The 26,067-nt window shown below is 45.6% G+C and overlaps 1 protein-coding gene across 6 annotated transcripts in view; it reads left to right on the forward strand.

Moving 5' to 3' along the window:
• The window catches only part of LOC147112280 (myelin transcription factor 1-like protein), a 568,764-nt gene extending 551,940 nt beyond the window's left edge, over positions 1–16,824 (forward strand). For all 6 annotated transcript variants that reach the window (XM_085996413.1, XM_085996412.1, XM_085996415.1 and 3 more), the window contains 2 exons: positions 336–479; positions 14,505–16,824. In XM_085996413.1, coding sequence (XP_085852539.1) covers positions 336–479; positions 14,505–14,645 — 285 coding nt within the window. In that variant the 3' untranslated portion in view covers positions 14,646–16,824. The remainder of the gene's footprint in view (positions 1–335; positions 480–14,504) is intronic.
• The last annotated feature ends 9,243 nt before the right edge of the window (positions 16,825–26,067 follow it).

The raw sequence follows: 26,067 nt of genomic DNA on the forward strand, positions 1-26,067 counted from the left end.
AGATTACTAATTGGTATTGTATACTTTACCTTTAAGATTACTAACTGGTATTGTATACTTTACCTTTAAGATTACTAATTGGTATTGTATACTTTACCTTTAAGATTACTAATTGGTATTGTATACTTTACCTTTAAGATTACTAATTGGCAAAGTATGCTTTACCGGTAAGATTACTAATTGGTATTGTATACTTTACCTTTAAGATTACTAATTGGTATTGTATATTTTACCTGTAAGATTACTAACTGGTATTGTATGCTTTACCTGTAAGCTTATAAATTGGTATTGTATACTTTACCTTTAAGATTACTGATTGGTATTTTGCTTTGCAGATCACAACAATGGAGAATAACCTAAAAACGATAGAAGAGGAAAACAAAGCAATTGAACAACAGAACGAGTCCCTTCTGCATGAGTTGGCCAATCTCAGTCAGTCTCTGATCCATAGCTTGGCCAACATCCAACTGCCACATATGGTAAGGTCTAAAATAAAAATATTTGTATTGTGCATTTTCCAAAACGATGGCATGACAGAACTGCAAACATTTTACAGATTTACACAGTAAATGACCAGAATGTGACTTGCGGCAATAATTTTCCAATCTGTTTAAAATCTGCGAAGTAATGCAGTGATAAGAATTTTTATTTGTCAGTGAAAAAGATTTGTGGGGTTGATTTTAGTCCCGTAGAGGTTTTGGGCAAGTGTGAAATGCACTAGCTGGCCTGAGTTTCAGGGCGGGAGTATTTTAACCCTCATGCCTCATTTAAAAGCCGACAGTCCATTTCCCGCCCTTGGACAGGAAGTGGGCGAGACCAGCTACTGGCGGAGAAAGATCTGGCAGCCAAGGGCCGCCAGCCAGCTTGCAGGTAAATAGCAGGGAGGGAGTTTTGGGAGGGTTTCGAGGAAGGGCGAGGGGTATCCAGGGCAGGGGAGGCCACAACTTTCCTTGTGGGGTCCGGAGGAGGGCTCCTAATCCTCCTAGCCCCACAAATGGAAGTTTCACACATCACACTTACCTTGGAGAGCTTCTGTCTGCAGACCTGCTTCACCTGATGGGAAAACCACGGAGGTTTCCCCACTCAGGCCGCAGTTGAAACGCAATCGGGGTTATTTTGACGTAATAGGACCCCAATCAAATCAAAATCAAATCAACTTTTATTGTCATTGTTAGTGCACAAGTGCAGTACAACGAAATGTAGGCTTGCGGCTCCCAAGAGTGTACATTTAGATTAAGACATTTAAACATTCAACATACATTTGGCTTGTAATACATTAACATAAACATAACCATAATAAAGTGCATTGGCAGATGTGCAGGCTTTAGAGTTTATTTGTGGAGTTCAGTAGGATGACAGCCCTGGGAAAGAAGCTGTTCCTAAATCTGGTCGTACGGGTGCGAATGTATCTGTAGCGTCTCCCAGATGGCAGGAGGGCGAACAGACTGTGGCTGGGGTGGGTAGGGTCTTTGATGATGGACCGTGACCTCCGTAAACAGCGTTTCTGGTATATGTGCTCTATGGTCGGTAGCCGGGTGCCGGTAATGCGTTGGGCAGTTTTGACTACCCGCTGCAGGGCTTTCCGGTCATAGTAGCTACAGCTGCCATACCATACTGTGATACAGTTTGTCAGGATGCTCTCTATAGTGCAGCGGTAAAAGTTAGAGAGGATCAGGGGTGACAGGTTACATCCCTTCAGCCTCCTTAGGAAATATAGGCGCTGCTGGGCCTTCTTCACCAGAGAGGAGGTGTTGAGGGACCAGGAGAGGTCCTCCGTGATGTGGACTCCGAGGAACTTAAAGCTGTCCACCCTTTCCACTACAGCCCCATTGATGTGGATGGGGGTGTGACCCGATCTGCGTAAATTCATGAGGCCTCCGCCTACTTTATGCGAGCGACTCATCTGCCTGCAGAACTCCGTAGGTTCAAATTGAAAATGGCGTGAAAAGGTCGAGTTACGAGCGGGTAGGTAATCTGCTCGTTATTAACTGTCCACACGCCCAGTTTCTTATCTGATCCACCCAAACTTCTCTGTAAGCAGAAAAGCAACTGGTTGTAATTCTTCTAATACACCGTTGATGTGCATGCCATACCTTCTCCCTGTGGCTAGTGATAACTTCTCAGTTGCTGCTATGTTTTTTCTGGCACAGAGCTCTATACTGTAGCTTTCAAAAGCTCTTATAATAATGTGTCCGTGACTACACAAACCACTCTGGGTCCAGGTATATTGTGTATCAGTAAAACAGTCCGTGACTACACAAACCACTCTGGGTCCAGGTATATTGTGTATCAGTAAAACAGTCCGTGACTACACAAACCACTCTGGCTACAGGTATATTGTGTATCAGTAAAACAGTCCGTGACTACACAAACCACTCTGGCTACAGGTATATTGTGTATCAGTAAAACAGTCCGTGACTACACAAACCACTCTGGGTCCAGGTATATTGTGTATCAGTAAAACAGGTTTATTAGGCATTAAACACCCAGTACAAAGAAGTAGTACTTAACAAGAAGATAGTCACAGTCTGTTCATTCAAACCCTGGTGTTCCTTCCGAGTGGTTGCGGTGCGGTCTCCTGATGTATTTTTCCGTGCTCTGTTGACCGAAGCTCGCTTCCTTGGGATCTTGCTGTGTTCTGTTAACCGATGCTCCTATCAATCTCTGGTTACATGGTGCGCGCTTTCGATGTTCAAAACCTGTATCTTTATACCCTTTTTCCTCTCGTTTTGCCTACGTGGCAGTAATTAACCCTCTGACAGCTGGCAAAAAGAGTTGCTTCCCTCGTTAGCCATCTTACGACCTTGTTGATCCTACTAGGTTTTTCTCTATGCATAACAAAGTACCCTTCTCTCAGATGTTCACTTTTCACAGAACATTTCCTAGAATGTTGACAAAACAGTCTGCCCATCCGATAGCTGGACCAATGAAGGATGTCTCCAACTCCCATCTCTCTCTCTAGCTCTTATCTTTTTTCCATAACATTACCAAATATCATGTCGCTGACAGTCTTCATGTTTGTGCAGCACAACATTCCATTACTTCAGTAATTTAAAACAAAGGTTTTGAGTCAGGTTGGCATAATATCCCATCCTGCTTTGCTCTCAGCCATTCACCATTTTATATAGGCTTTTAACATACAATTTCACATATTATAGTTATATAAAAATGGTTATAGAATCTTAATAATGTTTACTAAATCCTACAGGTACACCCTATCCTACATATCTCATTTGTCTCCATCTTATTCATGCTCGGGCGATCCTGCCCTACATAAATAGAAAAGATCAGATAAGTCACAAACATCTTCAGAGAAGATGACGGTTTCTGAGACCCTACACACGCAGGAACGTATATTCTTATCGAAATGTTTTACAACTTAAATTCCGTCTTAAACCTTCTCACTTGTAAGTGCAACCAAATGCTGTTGCTCAAAGTATTAGACAACCAAAATAAAGACAAAGTTGATACAGAATCTACTTTCCGTCACTTTCCATCAGCTCATCCGCTGCTGAAACCCTCATCCATGCCTTTGTTACCTCTAGACTTGACTGTTCCAACGCACTCCTGGCTGGCCTCACACATTCCACTCTACAAAACTCGACAGCCCGTGTCCTAACTTGCATCAAGTCCCGTTCGCCCATCTCCGCTGTGCTCGCTGACCTACATTGGCGTCCGGTTAAGCAGCGCCTCGATTTCAAAATTCTCTTCCTTGTTTTCAAATCCCTCCATGGCCTTGCCCCTTCCTATCTCTGAAATCTTTCAGCTCCACAACTCCACAAAATATCTGGGCTCCTCTAATTCTGGCCTCTTGAGCATCCCTGATTATAATCACTCAACCATTGGTGGCCGTGCCTTCTGTTGCCTAGGCCCTAAGCTCTGGATTTCCCTGCCTAAACCTCTCCACCTCGCTACCTCTCTTTCCTCCTTTAAGACGCTCCTTAAAACCTACCTCTTTGACCAAGTTTTTGGTCACCTGCCCTAATTTATCCTTAAGTGGCTCGGTGTCAAATTCTGTGTGTCAAAACTTTTTGTCTTATAATACCCCTGTGCAGTGCCTTGAGATGTTATACTACGTTAAAGGCGCTATATAAATACAAGTTGCTGTTGTTCATTCTGATAAGCTTATTTATGCTGTGTTCACGTTTTTAGGGAATAATGTTACGATTCCATGCCAGTAGTGAGCCTTGCCCACCTGCAGTACATATTGCAAATTCAGATGCACACTCGTCTCTCCGACCATAATGGCCATAATGGTAAACTTATGGGCCTGAGCTCTCAGCAGAGAGCTTTGCCCACAGGTAGCGCATATTGGAATACTCAGCAACTCATGGGTGGTGCGGGACGGAATAGTCAATATGCGCTTCCGGCAGGCACTAGTTCTGCAACAAAGCATGGGCTCGTAAAATTACCACCCAAAATAAGTATGAAGACTAAAGGGGGACCGACTGGATTATTCACATGGTCATTTACAAAAGTGGGGGCTGATTCTGGGTGTCTCCGCTAAGGCATAAACGGGGACCGTAACAGCCTGGAAATGGTGTCGGCTCACTTACAGCTGCCAGCTTGGGCCGAGTGCTCCTCCCGAGCCCAGAATAAAAACCACTGCCCTGCTGCCAGCCCGTGCGAGGCTTCCCCCTGGGATCGCCTCTCAGCATCTGGGTTCCAACTGTTGGCCAGCTCCGTGTAGCAGCCAGTCAATTCCTCACCCTCCCCAGTATAGTGGCAGCAGCATACAAATGAGGCGCAGGTCTCAAAAGGGCTCACAACGCAGCAGGCACGGTCCATCCGCCGACCTGCTGCCGTGCGCCCAAAACTGGAACCGGCCCCGTGGACTTTAGAGTACAGCGGGTGGGCACACGGAAATACAGTAAACTCTTTCTTATCCGGCACCTACGGGACCAGGATGGTGCTGGTTGATGAAAAATTCCGGATAACAGAAGTATACCTACCAAGGCAACTTTTAAAATTTAAAATAAAAACCACTGACTAACTCGGCCACTGCGGCAGACTCGGACTCAGCAAAACGAGTGCTGGATGGATTCGGCAAGATTGACGGTTATCTATTTTGCTGGTTATTAAAGTATTCCGGATGATTAAGTGCCGTTTAAACAAGAGTTTACTGTATATTGGAGCGAAATGTTGAAGCTCTGCAGCAGAACTGCTTTTCCTCAACTGAAGCATTGATCACATTTGAAAACCAACAAGGAATTCCCAGGAGTACCACTTTGTCCAGTACCATGTCAAATGCCCACAGCAACCAGGAATACTGAAGAAAATCATTGGAAAAAAAACCCCCAACAATTCTTTGGCATAACCCCAACTTTCACCTGCCTGTAAGAGGCTTAGTTGAACTGGCCAGGCCTCAAGATCCCAAGTGTGCCCATTTCTATTGGGCGAGCAGCATGCCATGGGCCTAAAGGAACTCATTTAAATAAATAGACGATTAAAATGAGACCCACGCACACCAGCAGCACAGCCTCATTCGCAGCCCCAATTTATCACATCGGAAAAACGGGCATCACTTATTTTAGTTAACAAATATCTAAGGTTTTTTGATATTGATTGTATCACTGCGTGTTAAGTAAAATGTGAAAATATTTTTCATCTATGAAAATATGATTTTCATTTTTTAATTAAAAAAAATAACTGAAGAGATAATTAATTTATCAGTTACCTGATGCTTAGCCTTGGAAGTCTCATCTGTTAACATGCTAGGACCATGGATAGACATCAAGGGAAGGAAGACTACCGACCAGAATGAACAACAACAACAACTTGTATTTATGTAGCGCCTTTAACATAATAAGACGTCCCAAGGCGCTGCACAGGAGTGTCATAAGACAAAACTTTGACACCAAGCCACATAAGGATAAATTAGGGCAGGTGACCAAAAGCTTGGTCAAAGAGGTAGGTTTTAAGGAGCGTCTTAAAGGAGAAAAGAGAGGTAGTGAGGCAGAGAGGTTTAGGCAGGGAATTCCTGAGCTTAAGGCCTAGGCAATTAGAAGGCACGGCCACCAATGGTTGAGCGATTATAATCAGGGATGCTCAAAAGGGCAGAATTAGAGGAGTGCAGATATCTCGGGAGGGTTGTGGGGCTGAAGGAGATTACAGAGATATGGAGGTGCGGGGCCATGGAGGGATTTGAAAACAAGGATGAGAATTTTGGAATCGAGGTTGTTGCTTAACTGGGAGCCAGTGTAGGTCAACAAGCACAGGGGTGATGGGTGAACGGGACTTGGTGCGAGTTAGGACACGGGCAACCGAGTTTTGGATGACTTCAAGTTTACGTAGGGTGGAATGTGGGAGGCCAGCCAGGAGTGCGTTGGAATAGTCAAGTCTAGAGGTAACAAAGGCATGGATGAGGGTTTCAGCAGCGGATGAGCTGAGGCGGGAGGGAGACGGGCGATGTTACGGAGGTGGAAATAGGCGGTCTTAGTTATGCAGCGGATATGTGGTCGGAAGCTCATTTCAGGGTCAAATATGACACCAAGGTTGCAAACAGTGTGGTTCAGCCTCAGACAGATGTTAGGGAGAGGGATGGAGTCAGTGGCTAGGGAACGGAGTTCGTGGCGGGGACCAAAAACAATGGCTTCGGTCTTCTCAGCATTACTTGAGGAAAATTTTTGCTCATCCAGTACTGGATGTTGGACAAGCAGTCTGACAATTTAGAGACAGTGGAGGGGTCGAGAGAAGTGGTGGTGAGGTAGAGCTGGGTGTCGTCGGTGTGCATGTGGAAACTGATGCTGTGTTTTCAGATAATGTCGCCAAGGGGCAGCATGTTTTTTAAAATCCGTTTTATGGGATCAGGGCGTCGCTGCCAATGTCAGCATTTATTGCCCATCCCTAGTTGCCCTTGAGAAGGTGGTGGTGAGCCGCCTTCTTGAACCGCTGCAGCCCATGTGGTGAAGGTACTCCCACAGTGCTGTTAGGTAGGGAGTTCCAGGATTTTGACCCAGCGACGATGAAGGATCGGCGATATACTTCTAAGTCAGGACGGTGTGTGACTTGGAGGGGAACTTGGAGGTGGTAATTGTAGTGTATGTAACCTGTACTACCTTAAGAGGATACCTTAAGGTGATGGACTACTTTTTGATGGCTCCTGTACATTGTAGTACCGGTGGTGACCACACCGGTATATAAACCCTGCGGAGCAAAGTGTATCTCAGTTCAGCCCTGACCCTCAATCACTAAAGACCTGTTTACTTACTTCTGTAGTCTGTGTCCTGTTATTCAGTATAACTGCATTTGAAAACACAGACTCAACAGTGGTGTTCCCATGCGCCTGCTGCCCTCGTCCTTCTAGGTGGCAGAGGTCGCGGGTTTGGGAGGTGCTGCCGAAGGAGCCTTGGCGAGTTGCTGCAGTGCACCTTGTAGATGGTACACACTGCAGCCACAGTACGCTGGTGGTGGAGGGAGTGAATGCTTAAGGTGGTGGATGGGGTGCCAATCAAACGGGCTGCTTTGTCCTGGACGATGTAGATGAGAAATAGGAGAGGGTAATGGATAGATCCTTGGGGGACACCAGAGGTAACGATGCAGGAGTGGGATAATGTAGGATGTGAGATTGAATAGGTATTCTGGAGTTTAGCTTGATTTACCTTTTAGGGATAGAAAGAAACAGGAGGATCCTCTTCATCAGGGGCTAGGTAGAGGCCATGATAGAGCAGATTGTACATAGTCTGTAGAATCAACAGACTTGATGCGCCAAATGGTCTAGCCCATTCCACACTTTGGGCTGGATTTTATCAATGGGGGCGCGACTGCTGGTTGTCGGGTTTCATTCCCGCCCCCAGTTTCTGCCATTTTCCCGGCAGTCCCACCTCCCCAGGGCTGGCAAAATTCCCCCCTTTGTTATGATCTTACATTCTCACATATTTTAAATGGCCATAAATGTTTACAGTTTGAAGTCATTATAAAATACAAAGTCTATGATGCATTTTAGGTTTAGCTGACAGTAACAGGACAAAATATGAGCTCGCTTCGAAGGATGTTTGAACACAACTCTCAGGCTCAAATTTGTCCCCATGCTGTTTCCTGTCCACTTCATAAGTTCAGTGTGCACCCCCAGCATTGATAAATACTATACAGGAAACTCTTTTTTATCCGGCAACGACGGGATCAGCATGGTGCCGGTATATCAAAAAGTCCGTATTATAGAGAGGTATAGTAAAAGGTACGAGAGCCCCATACACGGCCACAGATCCAGGCGTCCCTGTTGCATAGCAACAAGTGCAGGAACCCCGGTTACATGGCCACAGATCCAGGAACGGCCATTAATATGAAGTAAAACTTACCTGAACCTACTCCTGAATTTTGCCGGTTAATAGAGATTTCCGGTTATTTAGGTGCCGGTAAATCGAGAGTTTCCTGTACCACAATGAGATCTAGAATATACTAACGATATTTAGTTATAGTTCACAAAACATACCATGGGTTAATTCCAACGAGGAACATAGGAGTAAGAGTCGGCAATTCCGACCCGCCAGCTTGTTCCACCATTCAGTTACATCATGGCTGATCTGGACCTCAACTCCATTTACCCGCCTTTGTTCCATATCCCTTGATACCTTACCTAACAAAAACCTATTGATCTAAGTGTTTAAAATTACAATTGTCCCAGCATCCACAGCTTTGTGGGGCAACGAGTTCCAGATTTCCACTACCCTCTGTGTGGAAAAGTCTTTCCTGATTTCGCACCTAAATGGCCACACTCTAATTTGAAGATGATGCTCTTTCTTAAGATTGTTCTGAATTCCCCTGCCAGTGGAAATCGTTTCTCAGTACCTACCCTATCGAGTCCCTTATTGATTTTACGTACCTTGATTACATCACCCCCTCAATCTTCTAATCTCAAGGCAATACAAGCCTAGCTTATACAACCTGGCCTCATAATTTAGCTCTTTAATCCCTGGTATCATTGTGGTGGATCTGTGTTGTACCTCTTCCAAGGCCAATATATCTTTCCTGAGGTGTGATGCCCAAAACTGAACGCAGTTACTCCAGATGGGGTCTGAACAAGGCTCTGTACAACTGAAGCATAACTTCCTCACTTTTCTATTCCAACCACTTTAACATAAAGGGGGAGAAATTTGGTATCGCCCCGTTTGGGGTGCAATTATCGCCTCCGACTGCAAACTTGGCCTCTATCGCCCCTGGAGGTGATTGGAGCGCTAAATCAGGCGCTACACACCTCTCTTAAGGCGCTAACGCCGAGGAGCGAGGCGCTACCTCAGAGCACTGGCGAAGCTCATGTGATGTCAGTCAGCAATGGAACACAGACACACTGGCGCCGGCCAGTTCTTAAAGGGGAGGGTCGATCTTGCTCTCCATCCACACCCTGCTCATTACAGCCTTGAATCTCAGTCTGGAGAGACCTGTACATCAAATCTGCTGGAAAGAACAATGGAGAGGCCCAGGGAAAGAGCTCAGAGTGCAGCCCCCATAGTCTCTTCTAAATCGATGCAAGGAAGGTCAAATCAAAATGAACCTGCAAAGTGCTGCTCGGTACCCAAAACTCCTTCACACAGCGTTGAGTCTCTCCAGAAGTGTCTCTCTCTCTCTCTCTCTCTCTCTCTCAGAATGCGTGGTGCAAAAATGTCGCCGACAAAATAAGGTAGGAAGCGGTCACCTTTAAATAGTGCTCCCCAGTCCCTTCCCGACTGCAAAACGCTCCCCTCAACCTGTCGTTGCTAGTGGTAAGGCAGGGGGCGCCACTCAATATCCAGTCCGGAGCGTTGCACACTCGACTGACGTCACAATCTACAGGCGCAGGAGGTCATGGCGGTAGTGTTTAGCGCCGCCGCAAAATGTCTCGTCAATTTCGTGAGCGGTGCAAACATCGCCACACCCGGGCGCTAGTTGCTTTACGCCCCATTAGCACCCTCTTAGGGCGCTAATGGGAGGCGCAAAGCAATCGAATTTTCTCCCAAAGACTTACATTCCATTAGCCTTTTTTGTACCTGTGCTTTTAGTGAATTGTGCACATGGAAACCTAAATACCTTTACTCCGTCACAATTCCTAATCTCTCATCATTGAGAAAATATTCTGATTTGTCTTTCTCAATCCAAAGTGGATGACCTCACATCTGCCATAGTTTAGCCCCATTTTCTTTTAAAAAGCAAATGATCATTTTAATAGGGGGCTGACAGCTGCACATTAAAAGCCTAATTTTCTAAAACTAGCTTTATATTGATGTTAAAGAATTAAGCCCATAAATTACGCTGTGCAGTATTAGTGTCTGAGTGTGTCTCCCATTCTTACAAGTCTAATATCTTAATGGATGTGTTAGGCTCTTTAAAATAAATAGCTTAAACCAGTTACAACAGCAGGCAAAAGCCTGGAGATTACTCCATTAGTTTACAAATGGAAATAGTTGTGTTTAGCAAACGTTTTTGATCATTGGCAGGATTCAATCTTCTCAAAGTCAATCTAGCAAGGGTTTCAGTGTACTAAACTCACTAAGGCTAGTTATAGTACTCCCACAGCCAAACTGTTGAGCGTATGATCAATATGATCAGTGGTGTACATTTAAGGAGTTATTTTACAATTTCCAAAAAATATATATTCCACTGAGAAGAAAAAGGGTGTAAAAGAAAAGACAGCCATCCGTGGCTAAGTAAAGAAATTAAGGATAGTATTCGACTAAAAACAAGGGCATATAAGGTAGCCAAATCTAGTGGGAGGATAGAGGATTGGGAAAACTTTAAAAGACAGCAAAAAATAACAAAAAGATTGATTAAGAAAGGGAAGATAGATTATGAAAGTAAATTAGCAAAAAATATAAAAACAGATAGTAGCAGATAAAAAGAAAAAGGGTGGCTAAAGTAAATGTTGGTCCCTTAGAGGATGAGACCGGGAAATTAATGGTGGGAAATATGGAGATGGCAAAAACACTGAATGAATATTTTGTATCAGTCTTTACAGTAGAGGACATCAAGAATATCCCAACACTGGACAAGCAGGGGGCTATAGGGGGGGAGGAGCTAAACACGATCAAAATCACTAAGGAAGTGGTACTCGGTAAAATAATGGGACTCAAGGCGGATAAATCACCTGGACCTGATGGCTTACATCCTAGGGCCTTGAGGGAAGTGGCGGTAGGGATTGTGGATGCATTAGTAATAATTTTCCAAAACTCCCTGGACTCAGCAAAGGTCCCAGCAGACTGGAAAACTGCGAATGTAACACCCTTATTTAAAAAGGGCAGTAGACAGAAGGCTGGAAACTGTACCGGTTAGCCTAACATCTGTGGTAGGTAAAATTTTGGAGTCCATTATTAAGGAGACAGTAACAGGACATTTGGATAATCATAATTTAATAGGACAAAGTCAGCATGGTTTTATGAAGGGGAAGTCATGTTTGACAAATTTGCTGGAGTTCTTTGAGGAAGTAACATATAGGGTGGATAAAGGGGAACCAGTGGACGTAGTGTATTTAGACTTCCAAAAGGCATTTGACAAGGTGCCACACAAAAGATTATTGCTTAAGATAAAAAATCACGGGATTGGGGGTAATATTCTGGCATGGATAGAGGATTGGTTAACAGAAGGCAGAGAGTTGGGATAAATGGTTCATTCTCAGACTGGCAATCAGTAACTAGTGGTGTTCCGCAGGGGTCAGTGCTAGGTCCCCAACTCTTTACAATCTATATTAACGATTTGGAGGAGGGGACCGAGTGTAACATATCAAAGTTTGCAGATGATACTAAGATGGGAGGGAAAGTAGTGAGTGAGGAGGACATAAAAAACCTGCAAGGGGACATAGACAGGCTAAGTAAGTGGGCAGGGATTTGGCAGATGGAATACAATACTGGAAAGTGTGAGGTTATGCACTTTGGCAGGAAAAATCGTAGAGCAAGTTATTATCTTAATGGCAAGAAACTGGAAAGTACTGTAGTACAAAGGGATCTGGGGGTCCTGGTGCACAAAACTCAAAAGGTTAGTATGCAGGTGCAGCAAGTGATTAAGAAGGCCAATGGAATGTTGGCTTTCATTGCTAGGGGGATAGAATATAAAAATAGGGAGGTATTGCTTCAGTTGTACAAGGTATTGGTGAGACTGCACCTGGAATACTGCATACAGTTTTGGTGTCCATACTTAAGAAAAGACATACTTGCTCTCGAGTCAGTACAAAGAAGGTTCACTCGGTTAATCCCGGGGATGAGGGGATGGACATATGAGGAGAGGTTGAGTAGATTGGGACTCTATTCATTGGAGTTCAGAAGAATGAGAGGCGATCTTATTGAAACATATAAGATTGTGAAGGAGTTGGATCGGGTGGATGCGGGGAGGATGTTCCCGATGATGGGTGAAACTAGAACTAGGGGACGTAATCTTAGAATAAGGGGCCGCTCTTTCAAAACTGAGATGAGGAGGAACTACTTCACTCAGAGGGTGGTCGGTCCATGGAATATGCTGCCCCAAAAAGCTGTAGAAGCTACATCATTACATAAATTTAAAACAGAAATAGACAATTTCCTAGAAGTAAAGGGAATAAAGGGTTATGGGGAGCGGGCATGAATTTGGACATGAGTCTAGGTTCGGATCGGACATGGCCCTGTGGGTAGCGGAGCGGGCCCAGGGGCCGTGTAGCCTGATCCTGCTCCTATTTCGTGTGTCTAATTCTGTTAGATTCAGGAGATGGTTCTGTGATAGTAGATTGGCGGTTAGGATCAGATCAGCCATGATCTTATTGAATAGCGGAGCAGGCTCGAGGGGGCGATTGGCCTACTCCTACTCCTGCTCCTATTTCTTATGTTCTTATGTAGTTAACTCAATGTAGGCCTGGGCCTTCTTGGTCTATATAGCTTAGCTACTCACTAGGAATCCTGTTTCATCCTTGCTAAAAGCTATATAATTTGTTATGTCTTACAGCGTGTCCTTTTACCTCTGGAACTTGAGTTTCAATCTAACTCAGATTAATATGATAAAAGTCATTTCTCTGGTGGTAGTACGGGTTCTAAGTGAAATTAGTTTGGACAGTGTAAACCTTGTCCCTAGAGGGTGCACAGCACAAATCTTTCCAATTATTTGGCACTATTTTTAAAACAGTGGCAATCACCAAGGACTTTGGGTGTGGAAAATTGAAATGTCATGCTGGTACCATGGAGTGTTCCTCTGAGGACAAAGTCAAAGCACATTTCCGGGGCAGGTTAAAGATAGTTTTAACCTGCAATTAACCTGACATGACCAGGGGAATTAAAAGGTATTACTCCCCCAACACTAGCATCACTCACCTTGGTAAATCCAAAACAATAGATCCGTATAACCAGGAATGGTACAAGCAACTTTTATTGTTTCCTGATCTATTATGTATTAGAGAGCTTCACTGTCTATTACCACAAAATCATTACTTTGTATTCCTCTAACACTTATACTGCAGTTTGGCTACATGCTTGATTTAGCAAATAGAAACCACACACAGTGCATTACCTAGAAAGAAAGAAAAACTTGCATTTATATAGCGCCTTTCACGACCACCGGACGTCTCAAAGCACTTTACAGCCAATGAAGTACTTTTGAAGTGTGGTCACTGTTGTAATGTGGGAAACGCAGCAGCCAATTTGCGCACAGCAAGCTTCCACAAACAGCAATGTGATAATGACCAGATAATCTGTTTTTGCTATGTTGGTTGAGGGATAAATATTGGCCCGGACACCGGGGATACCTCCTCTGCTCTTCTTCGAAATAATGCCATGGGATCTTTTTACATTCACCTGAGAGAGCAGACGGGGCCTCGGTTTAACATCTCATCCTAAAGACAGCACCTCCGACAGTGCGGTGCTCCCTCAGCACTGCACTGGGAGTGTCAGCCTAGCTTTATGTGCTCAAGTCCCTGGAGTGGGACTCGAACCCACAAGTATACAGATATACTGGAAGCTCCCTCATCACTGCACTGGAGTGTCAGCCTAGCTTTATGTGCTCAAGTCCCTGGAGTGGGACTCAAACCCACAAGTATACAGATATACCGGGAGCTTAAAATTGAACAAATAGGGATGAAGCATAACTTTGCATATTTTACTGTTGAGAAAAATTAATAGAGTAATTGAATAATTAACTAATCAGCAAAGGATTCTTACCTGCAAGAGTCTGCGTTTACTCGAGATTGTTTATTGTGTATGTTACTGACATAAGAAAACTACTAGGCACTTGGTCTGAGTATTAAACAAGGCTTTAATCAACTGTTTTACAACATGGCGATCTGGTTGTGTCCTTCACTAGTTCCTGTTAAAGAATGTCCTGAGCAAGCTGGGCCCATGCCCAAGTATTTATACTCTCCCTGGACAGCGCCACCAGCAGGCCACCCAGTATCATTTCATAAGTCATTTCCACATGAAGGACAAGATTCATGTCAACCACCATATTAAAGGCGCTGTATAAATGCACGTTGTTGTTGTAAAAATGCAATGGCATGCAATACCTTAGTATAAACTATTCTTATTTGTTGCATGACAGGGATTTTGTTAATCAGGTGCCTGACAGTTATTTCTTTCGTTGTGTAGGATCCAATAAACGAACAGAATTTCGATGCCTACGTGACGACTTTAACGGACATGTATACAAATCAAGATCGCTATCAGAGCCCGGAAAACAAGGCCCTGCTGGAAAACATAAAGCAAGCTGTAAAAGGAATTCAGGTCTAAGGACCGCTTTCTGGTTTTAAGAGAGATCTTGCTAGGATGCCTCACGTTTTTTGCTGCTCTAATTTACCAGACAGTGTTGAATATCGAAACTTTATTTCTGTTACAAAAAAAAAGGTGTTATGCGTAGGAGACTTCATAATGATTTTATGTCCTGCTTTGAAAATAGTAATTGCATTTAATATATAGTTTTTAAAAACATTCACATTTTGTACGTTTTCATATGAGATGACATAGTGTAATATGCCATGTAATGTTTATAGCTGCCACCGTATGCACTTTTTTTGAGTGTATACTCTTGAATGGTTGACGGAACAAAAAAAAAATGAATAGGATATGAATTCTTTCAAATGCTTTACAAAAAGGGAAGGATTTAATATTACAAATTGAATTTGACAGATAACAGAAAGCTTGGGAGCATGTGAGCTATGATCTGACTATGTATCGCTATCACTTGGATACTCTGATTTTGTGTCTCATATGGGAGATGGTGTTTTACAGAATTTAAAAAAAAAAAAGAATTTATGTGCATATTGTTTAATAGACAAGGATTGGTAGCGAAAATGCTCTAGTTTTGGACAACGCTTTAAAAATATTATGTGCTTTAGTTTTAAAAGGATTAACATTAATTAGGTGGGGACACTCAAATGAAATTATTGTTTTGGGATTTTAGAACAGTGAATGAAATAATGAGTAGCTTTAAGATTGTTTTCGTTAACGTTTGGTGAATAGCCCTGCGTCCTCACTATCCTGCATTACTTCTAGTTAAAATTTTTAAAAAGAGCAGTGGGGGTTAGTGGTAAAAACAAAGTAGCCCAGTGAGGGCCCAGGGCTAAAACTCCAAGACAAGGTAACTTGACAGAAGGATTACTTACACACTGCACTGATTGGTGTTGTGACTTCAGTAGCCTTCTAGGCCATAAGATGCTTACAGCAATGCACTTCAATGAACATAGGACGGTCACTGAATGCCACAGCACACTTTCTGTGAAGTTAATTTGTCTTGCAGTTTACAGTACATGTTTATCTGTACTATGGGTCTCTGTAGAAGGAAGTATGGGTTTTATACCTTATTAATAATTTCATCTGACTGGAAATTACAGGGTCACTGTCCCTAGAAACCTGCCAGTTCTACTTTGCACTTACCTTGTCCTATATCTACAGTGTAATAAGGTGTGCAATTGCTGATGTCATCAGTCACATGACAAACGTTGCATGAGTCTGAACAAATGAAACACAGAAGCCCGTGTAGCCACCGTTGGGGCGACAGCCATAATGGCAACTACTGGGTGCAATGCTGTCATGACAGGAAATATGATAAAAATGTTCAATGTGAATACATAATCCCAGCAGCACTTTATTCATAGTCGTTGTGCAAAACTTTGCAAAGTTTTCCCAATGGCCAAATTCTTAACTAGCTGGGAAAAAGATTCTGTAATTACTCTGGGTCTGTGCGGCATTGAGCCTGCACGGTGCCCACTTTCTGTTGTGCTATTAGTTGTAGCTGCCATGTTCAGAATTGCCTTTTTGAGAGCTAAAGCAAGGTGCTTGTCTTTCACCTTATGCCATATATATACATATATACTTGCCCTAGCCTCTTTTAGGGCTTTGTCCTTCATTGACTGCATATGCCTTTTTTTTCCACTGCATTGTGTCTGCAGCTTCTATGCCAATATAGTAATGCTTTTAATAGAGTAAGAGCTAGTTTGACTTTTGGATTATTACTGTTCTCACCTATGTAAATGGAAAAGGGATTTTAAGCACAAATCTGCTGCTCATCTAATGTTGGTACATAATATCGAATCAAAACGTACCTGTGACTCCGACATAGTGAACACAGATGTGTCACATATTAGAATGCTAACATTTCATAAGGATTATTGCAGATTCGTCAGAGTTTATTTATAATAACTTATTGTTCATATTCATTTCTAAGTTAATTTAAGTGATATTCATTTATTAAGACAGGATTTTGTATAAACTATTTATTGTGCTCTCTGTGGAACTGAAGTTTGATTTATTTTTGTACAACACAGCATGGATTTGTTGACATTTTAATTTTGCTATAAATGTGTGAAATCACAAGTTGCTGTGATGATTCATTTTTAAATTGTGAACTTTGTACAATTTTGTCATGCTGGATGTTGACACATCTTACTATAAATAAAATCGTGTTGCCACATTTGTAGCACAGTGGTTCTCTGATCAGTGTTAACATTTTAACTTTATTGTATGTACTGGCAGCTGTGGCAAATAAATATTCAGCTAATATAATAAGTATTTCATGAACTCTGCCCTCTTATTGTCATACTTTTTGCATGCCAGGCCTTATCAGGCATGGACCTCGTTTATGCATGCAACCATGTAGTCTTGGGGCTTTCTGGCCTTCCAGGGATTATGCCCTTGACGCTACCTATAAAAAAAGCTCCAGGAGTAAGACACGAGGACACAGAAATTAGTTAAAGGCCACATAGCTTTTTAAGAAAACCAGGATAATGGCAATCCAGACTTGACCCGAGGGCAGCCTTCTCCGTGGGAAGTCAAATTAAATTAAAATAAAACGCCAGAATGAGAAACTGCTCTCCCGCTGGCACAGCAGGTGGTTACAATGCCCTGGATGCCTCTGATTGCCGTGTATTATAGTCTGGCTGTGAGAGTGAGGCGAGCCTGTCATTTCTCTACGAGTCTTCCCTTTTGCTGAAAGAGCGACAATGCCACAGCGAATGGTGGGGGGGGGGGGGAAAGTATTTTTAAATAAGAATACTTTCCACATTGTGTCAGCTTGTCAAGTAAATACTGTAATATTAAATAATGTGTTTTAATTATTCAGTTAGTGGTGAAGAAATTATGGGCTTAAATCATCAACTGCTTTGAGGAAATGTATAAGATGGGCAAATTCTAAACCAATTGGAGGCCTGTTGCTATGATAATCAAACCAGGTGCTAAATGATGCTGTCAGTGTGGCCTCGTTATTTTAAATTGTGTCATTGCTATGTATGTAAAGTTTTCACTTGTGTTCATCAAGTCACCTATACTATCCATGTAGCTGAGGTATTATAGTTTTATTCAGTCTTAGTTATACACAAAGGCACAGATGTGGGGGCATTATTGTACTAGAGATGTTAAGATATATGCACATATATAACTACACTTTAGGAAGGATGTGAAGGCCCTTGAGAGGGTGCAGAGGAGATTTACCAGAATGGTTCCGGGGATGGGGGATCTTAGCTACAAGGACAGGTTGGAGAAGCTGGATTTGTTTTCATTAGAGCAAAGGAGGTTGCAGGGTGATTTGATAGAGGTGTACAAGATTATGACGGGTTTGGATAAGCTAGACAGGAGACGGCTGTTTCCACTAGTTGATGGTACAAGGACGAGGGGACACAGATTTAAGGTTTTGGGTAAGAGCTACAGGGGAGGGATGTGAGGAAAAACTTTTTTACGCAGCGAGTGGTGAGGACCTGGAACTCGCTGCTGACAGAAGTGGTGGAAGCGGAGACACTCAATGTTTACAAGGGGAGACTAGATAGGCACTTGAGGGAAATAAACTTGCAGGGCTACGGGGATAGAGCGGGGGAATGGGACTGACTGGATTGCTCCACAGAGAGCCGGCACCGACTCGATGGGCCGAATGGCCTCCTTCTGTGCCGTTAATGACTCTATCTGACTCTATGACTAAGTAGATAAAGGTCATTAAGCCCATCAAGCCTGCCCCATCCAGATAAGATACAACCATGTACACCATTTAACCTCCTTGGCGAGGCAAAAAACCAGAAAAGATTAGGAAAAGTTCTGGGAAAGAGCAGAGAGAAAAGTTGTGGGGAGTGGCATGGGACTTTAAAATAAAAAGTTGCTTACTACCAACTTCATATTTTAATCAAAATTAAAAACCTTTTGGAGCGTTTCAAAAGAAAACAACTTTTAGACAAATAGTGAGGGGGACACGTATTTATTCAAATTAAAAAAGACATTTGGAAAGTGCCAGAACCTAAATGGGCAAATTTATTTTTGTTTTTAGTTGGTTGCAAAGGTTTTTAATTTTGATTAAAATATGAAGTTGGTAGTAAGCAACTTCAATATACAAAGGGGAAAGCTAAGATGCCTGCAGTAATTTTGTTTTTAAATTTTTGATACTTTTAGTTTACCTAGTTTTTCATTTGTAAAGAGCAGCGTATCCTCAGCGTCACCACACCAGTGAGGGGAGACGGGATATCAGCTGCATGGGGAGCTCGGGGCGCCGTGTGGAGGGCCAGTTATCACAGGAGAGAGGTCGCACTGCCGGGATCTAGCACGTCGGGGAGGGGATGGCCCGACATATGGTGACTGCACTGGCAGCCCATGGGGTAGGCAATATCGGGCCTGGTGGAACGTTTCAAAAGAAAACAACTTTTAGACAAATAGCACCAGTGAGGGGGACACGTATTTATTCGAATTAAAAAAGACATGTGGAAAGTGCATCTTTTTTCAGGGACAGCACTTTGTTGAGGCCCAGGAAATCGGTGAGGAGAAGACCCGCAGGAGCAGGTAATTCTTTTGCTTGTACCCAAAAAACCCAAATTGGACTGTAAACAAAAGTTCAACTAAAACTTAACAAATCAAATTAAAACTTGGTTTTCCGTGTTGATGATGCACTCCAGTCCCCGCGGCGCCCACCGGTCGCGGAAATACTCAAGCGCACCGGCGGACACCGCGTGCTTCATCTCCAGGGCCACCCGGGCGCGAACATGGCCGCGGAAGAGAGGCAGGCAATCCGGCTGGGCAGGAGCAGGTAAGAGCCGGATCAAGTTTAAAATTTTAGAGGGGTGGGTGGGAGGCAAAACCCTAGAGAAGGAGAAAAAATAAACTTAACATTACGTTGTTTAAAAAAGTTACAACGCTGGCTTCGTTGAAGAGGAAAAAAAGATAGCGGACAGGGGCCTAGAAATTGGGTATAGCCCCGCCAGCACGTTTGCGCCGAAAATTTTGCGCCCGCCGCGGAGCCAGTTGTGCCCGCCCCATATTCACTTTCAGCGCCCCAAAGCGGAACCGGGCGCTGGTACAGGGTGTGTCCGCCCCGCTTGGGGCGCTGAAAGTGAATTTCAGCGCTCCCGGTCCCGCTACGCCACCCGATGCGGTGCGGCAGGCTGCTGTACTGCAGGCCTCCCCCTTCTCTTAAGGGGGAGGTGCCTGCAACGGCCGGAGCCCCGATTGCAAGTGCCGGCAAAAGAGCCCGGCACAACGGAGAAGTGCCGGGCTCCACGGAAACCAGCCGGCAATGCTGCGGGGGGGCAGGTGGAGGAGGCCGGGGAAGGAGGTGCGGGCAGGCGGCCGCCGAAAAAGCGGCCGCCCCGCACCTCCACCTTAACTTGCGCCGCTAAGGCTGCAGTAAGGACCCGGTCTCCCGATGTTGTTAGCGCCCGCCACGGAAGAGGCGGCCGCTACTGAAGATGGGGATTGGCGTGGTTTCGGGCGGTACCGGGGCACTGCGCACACCGATGACGTCATCGGTGCCGGCGCAGCGCTACCGGCTAACGCCGATGTTAGGGCCCACCTAATTTCGGGCGCGATGCAACTTCCGGCGCAACCCACTCTTTCGCCCCTAATTGGGCGCAAACGCAACTGAATTTCTAGGCCAGAGTCTAAACATTTCGAGAAACCCAGAGCTTCTGAAGCTCCATCTAGTGTAGAAATGCACAGTTAGCACTGGTACAGGTGTGACCGGAGGCCTGCAACACCTAGTAGCTGCTCACTTAATAATAGGAAATCCTATCGAGGTGCCACCTCGAAGCATGATGGAAATGATGACATCCAAATGCGGAGCGTGCAATGCGCATACAGAATTTAATATGGATTACAAACACTTTTTTTCCAGGTTTGATATCTTGCAAACGTTCTTTATGTAGCAATGTATTCAGCTGGGTCAGAAAGAAAAAGTAAATGCTTGACGCTTAATTAGCAGAGAGGCATTTCAGACACAGGTTTTCAGGCTGGTACAGAATAATTTTACAGCTAATGTGATTCTGCTTTTTTTTAATTCGTTCATGAGATGCATGCATCAAGGCCAGCATTGATTACCCATCCCTAACTGCCCTCAAGAAAGTTGGGGTGAGCTGCCTTCTTGAACCATCTTTGCCGTGGGTCTGGAGTCACATATAGGCCAGACCGGGTAAGGACGGCAGATTTCCTTCCCTAAAGGACATTAGTGAACCAGCTGGGTTTTTATGACAATCCGGTAGTTTCATGGTCATCTGACACTAGCTTTTTAAAAAAGAAATTCCAGCTGTTGTGCTGGGATTTGAACTCGTGTCTCTGGATCACTCCAGGCCTCGGGATTATTAGCCCAGTAACATAACCACTAATACAATAGCAAAATACTGCGGATGCTGGATATCCGAAATAACAACAGAAAACGCTGGAAAAACTCAGCAGGCCAGGCAACATCCGTGGAGAGAGAGTCAATGTTTCGGGTCGAAACCCTTCGTCAGGACTGAGAAAAAAGGCAGGAAATGAAACAAAAGGCAGTTTGGGGGCTGGGAAATGGGGGAGGGGATGAAAGAAGAGACATTAAGAGATATTCAAGGGGAGACGAGATGGTAATAGGACAGGTAAAGAGACAAAGGATGGCTCTAGATGAAGTGTGAAATGCACTGGCAGAGTGAGAGACAGCTGCCATGTGGGAGAGAGAAAAAAAGGAAAAGGCACAAACCAAAAGTGTGGATAAAAAATATAAAAATATAATAGGGGCCGAGGTTATAACGTAACCACTATGCTATTGTACCCATCTTATAGTGGACTGCCCAGGAAAACAACTTTTACAGGAAGTTTTGCAGAAACCGGTACCATAAAGGAAGCTTGATAAGGATTTGATCTTTTCAAAGATTACTAACCAGTAAAATTAGATGCGCTAATAAAGAGTGACGCTAAAGGTATTTGATCTGATTTACAGGTGGACTTTTCCATACGTCGCAGTTTGGGTTAGCACTTGCAACACTCCACACTGATAGGATTACCAGCCCTCCAGGATTGTCCTGGACTCGCCAGGGATTGAAGATTAATCTCCAGAACACTGCCGCGGGCAACCCAGGAGAAACAAAATCATTGCGGCATTTAACAAAATCGTGGCTTTTTTTCATTTTCTTTGAAGATTTTCATTTACTGGTTACAAAAATATTGGAGATGGGGGGAAAAAAAGGCTGTTTCACTAACAGTCAAGATTAATACAATTGGGAGACAAAGGGTTGGAATTTTAACCCCCAATAACAGGTGGGCTGAGGGAGGTTGGGTAGTTAAAAAAGGTCATTTTAGACTGCGATCGCAACCCAGCTCCAACGGACCCACTTGTGGGTTTAACGGAGGTGTGTTTGGATGCCTGCGAGTAAACTATTCACCAACATTGGGGCCTTAATTAGTGCAAGCGGGCGAGTACTTATTGCAGCAATTAACATCCTTAGGAGATGTTAATGAGGTCTTTTTGAATTGAATTTGACTAACCTTTAAATTTAACGTGTGCAGTATAGGTTTCCAGGATCTCGGGTAACCGACCAGGGAAACAGAGACGATATTGAGCTGCAATTCAGGTGGGTATTTAAACTTGTGATTGCCCCATCTGAATATAAGCTCATTTATTACAGCTGGTGTCTCAGTTCCCTCTGGCAAATGCTTGGCACAGAGATCTTGCGTTAATACAGCTTTTTCTTAACTTTGAAGGCTTTCAAACTGACAACATCAGGATGGGTAGGTGCATTGGATGTTGATGTGCCTCAATAAATCCGAGACTCGATGTTAGCGAAACAAAACAAGGCTTTTATTGACTTAGAAGGTAACACACAGAGGAGAATGTATCTTCCATCCAGAGGTCTGCCGTACTGGATGTGCTGCAGGCTGGGCCAGCTTACATAGGAGCCAGGTATGGGCGGAGCCCTACGCACAGTACAATACAATGGAAATGAAACTGAAACCAACCACAGTCACAGGCAGAGAAATACTGATGAGTGATGAATGGAATATTTCATCACATTCACCCCTTCTATAGATTTAGTCTGTTCGGGGGTTTGATAGTCCTCTGCGACCGACGTGGCTGTTGTGGTGCCGCGGGTGTCGGCTGGGTGTCCCCGGTGGCCTCCTGGGTCTCTGCCGGGGGTGCCGCCAGGGTTGTTGAAGGGGTAGTTGGTGGGGGTACCGTTGGTCGATGTTCTTCCGGGGGTGATGAAAGAGTAGTGGGTGGGTAAGAGTTGCTGTGGTCGTTGTTGCTGCTGTTGTCGTGGTTGTTGTCGTTACCGGCTGGGGCGACGTCTTTTATGGACACGGTGTCCTCCCTTCCGTCAGCGTGCCGGACATACGCGTATTGGGGGTTGGCGTGGAGTAGGTGCACTGACTCCACAAGAGGGTCCGTCTTGTGGCCCCTCACATGCCTTCGCACGAATACCGGACCTGGGGTGGAGAGCCATGACGGCATGGATACGCCCGAGGTGGATTTCCGGGGAAAGACAAACATTCGCTCGTGAGGCGTGGCATTAGTGGCAGTACACAATAGCGACCGTATCGAATGGAGCACATCTGGGAGGACTTCCTGCCAGCGGGAGATAGGGAGGCCTTTGGTCCTTAGAGCTAGAGTGACTGCTTTCCATACTGTCCCGTTCTCTCGCTCCACTTGACCGTTACCCCGGGGGTTGTAGCTGGTGGTACAGCTCGTGGCGATCCCCCTGGACAGCATGTACTGGCGTAGCTCTTCACTCATGAAGGAAGCCCCCCTATCCGTATGGATGTAGCTCGGCATACCGAACAGGCAGAACAGGCTGTTGAGGCATTTAATGACCGTGGCGCTGGTCATGTCTGGGCAGGGGAAGGCGAATGGGAAACGAGAGTATTCGTCCACAATGTTCAGGAAGTAAACATTGCGGTCGACGGACGGGAGGGGGCCCTTGAAATCTAAGCTGAGCCGCTCAAAGGGCCGTGTAGCTTTGATTAAGTGGGCTCTATCTGGGCGGTAGAACCGAGGCTTGCACTCAGCGCAAGTGCGACAGTTCCTGGTCAGGGACCGAACTTCCTCAATCGAGTAGGGTAAGTTGCGGGACTTTATGAAGTGGAACAGCCGCGTGACCCCTGGGTGGCAGAGGTCATTGTGGAGGGTCTGTAGCCGATCCCCGGTGGCGCTGGCACACATCCCTCGTGAGAGGGCGTCGGGGGATTCGTTAAGGGCCCCTGGCCGGTAAATGATGTCATAATCGAAGGTGGAGAGCTCGATCCGCCACCTAAGAATCTTATCATTTTTAATCTTCCCCCTCTGTTTATTATTGAACATAAACGCTACCGACCGCTGGTCGGTAAGTAGGGTGAAGCGTTTGCCGGCTAGGTAGTGGCGCCAGTGGTGCACTGCCTCCACGATGGCTTGGGCCTCCTTTTCTACGGAGGAGTGTCTGATCTCGGGCCCTTGGAGGGTCCTCGAGAAGAAAGCTACGGGCCGCCCCGCCTGGTTGAGGGTGGCCGCCAAGGCAAAGTCAGACGCATCACTTTCCACTTGAAAGGGAGTGTTCTCGTCCACTGCCTGTAGCGTGGCCTGCTCAATATCCTGCTTAATGCTTTTGAAGGCGGCATGGGCCTCAGCAGAGAGCGGAAAAGAGGATGCTTTCAAGAGGGGGCGGGCTTTGTCGGAGTAGTTGGGGACCCATTGGGAATAATAAGAAAATAACCCCAGGCACCTTTTCAGGGCTTTGGGAGTGTTGGGCAGGGGCAGCTCCCGTAGGGGGCGCAATTGGTCGGGGTCTGGTCCGATTTCCCCATTCTCCACCACGCTGCCTAGTATGCAGAGGCGCGTGGTGTTGTAAACGCACTTGTCCTCGTTGTAGGTGAGGTTGAGTTTTTGTGCGGTTTTCAGGAACTTCTCGAGGTTCGAGTCGTGATCCTGCTGGTTGTGACCGCAGATGGTGACGTTGTCGAGGTAGGGGAAGGTTGCCTGCAAGTGGTGGTCATCGACCATGCGGTCCATCTCCCTCTGGAAGACCGAGACCCCATTCGTCACCCCAAAGGGGACTCTGAGGAATTGGTAGAGGCGTCCGTTCGCCTCGAAGGCGGTGTACGGGCGGTCCTCTGGTCTGATAGGGAGCTGGTGGTACGCTGACTTGAGGTCGATGGTGGAGAACACCCGGTATTGGGCGATTTGGTTCACCATTTCTGATATGCGGGGTAGCGGGTAGGCGTCTAGTTGGGTGTACCTGTTGATTGTTTGGCTATAGTCGATCACCATCCGTTTCTTCTCGCTACCCCTTACCACCACCACTTGGGCGCGCCACGGGCTATTGCTGCGTTCAATAATGCGCTCTTTCAGGAGCCTGTCTACCTCGGTCGCGATAAACCGCCTGTCCTCCCAGCTGTACCTCCTGCTTTTGGTCGCTATTGGCCGGCAGTTAGGGGTAAGGTTCGCGAATAGCAAAGGCGGCTTTACCTTCAGGGTAGCCAGACCGCACACTGTGAGGGGCGGCTGGGACCCACCGTAATTGAGCGTGATGCTTTGGTGGTAGCACTGGAAATCCAGGCCCAAGATCACGCTCGCACATAGATTCTTCATGATTAATACTTTAAAATTATCGTATACAGTTCCGTTAACGGACAATTGTACCGTGCAGTAACCCATAATGGTCGATGTCTGGGTTTTATCAGCCATAGAGATGGTACCCCGAGTAGGGACCACCTTTAGGGAGAGTTGTTGTACCAGTTCAGGGTGGATAAAACTCTCCGTGCTTCCACTGTCAATTAAACATTTAACCCTGCACCCGTTTACCTCGATGCCCACCATTGATTTGGATAGCGGGTGCGGCCTGGTCTGGTCCACTGTGACCGATGCCACTGTAGGGCCCTGATCGAGACAAGATGGCGTCCACGCTGTCTGCTCACAAGATGGCGGACCCCATGAGGTCGGGCAAGATGGCGTCCAAGATGGCCGCTCCCACGGCGCACACGCGGCGGTGGCGGGTTTTCCGGCGGGGTTCCCTCTGCACACCTTCCCGAAGTGCCCCTTCTTACCGCACTTAAAGCAGGTGGTGCCTTTCGCCGGGCACAGGTTTCTGCTGTGCTTCGGCTGCCCGCAGAAGTAGCAGTTGGGTCCCCAACGCGTCGCGGCTGTCGTAGGGCTTCTGGGGGGAGAGCGGGGCCCCGACGGTGTCGGGCTGCCGGGCGGGGAAGATGCCGTCCAAGATGGCGGCGCCCTTGGTGCACATGTGGCGGCGTGGACGGCGCGGGCTGAAGAGTAGGCGTCCGAGTTTCTCTGGGCCACATCCAGGGATCGTGCTGTGTCCGCAGCCTGTTTCAGGTCCAATCCCATTTTTTCCAGCAGTCTCTGCCGGATGTAAGTGGAGCTGAGGCCTGTGATAAAGGCATCGCGAACAAGCTCGTCAGTGTACACTGCGGCTTTTACATCTTGGCACTTGCAGTCTTTGCCAAGCGTTTTCAG

Source organism: Somniosus microcephalus, chromosome 9, assembly GCF_052327205.1.
Source record: "Somniosus microcephalus isolate GS21.2 chromosome 9, FLI_Smic_1.0, whole genome shotgun sequence".
Taxonomy (NCBI): Eukaryota; Metazoa; Chordata; class Chondrichthyes; order Squaliformes; family Somniosidae; genus Somniosus; species Somniosus microcephalus.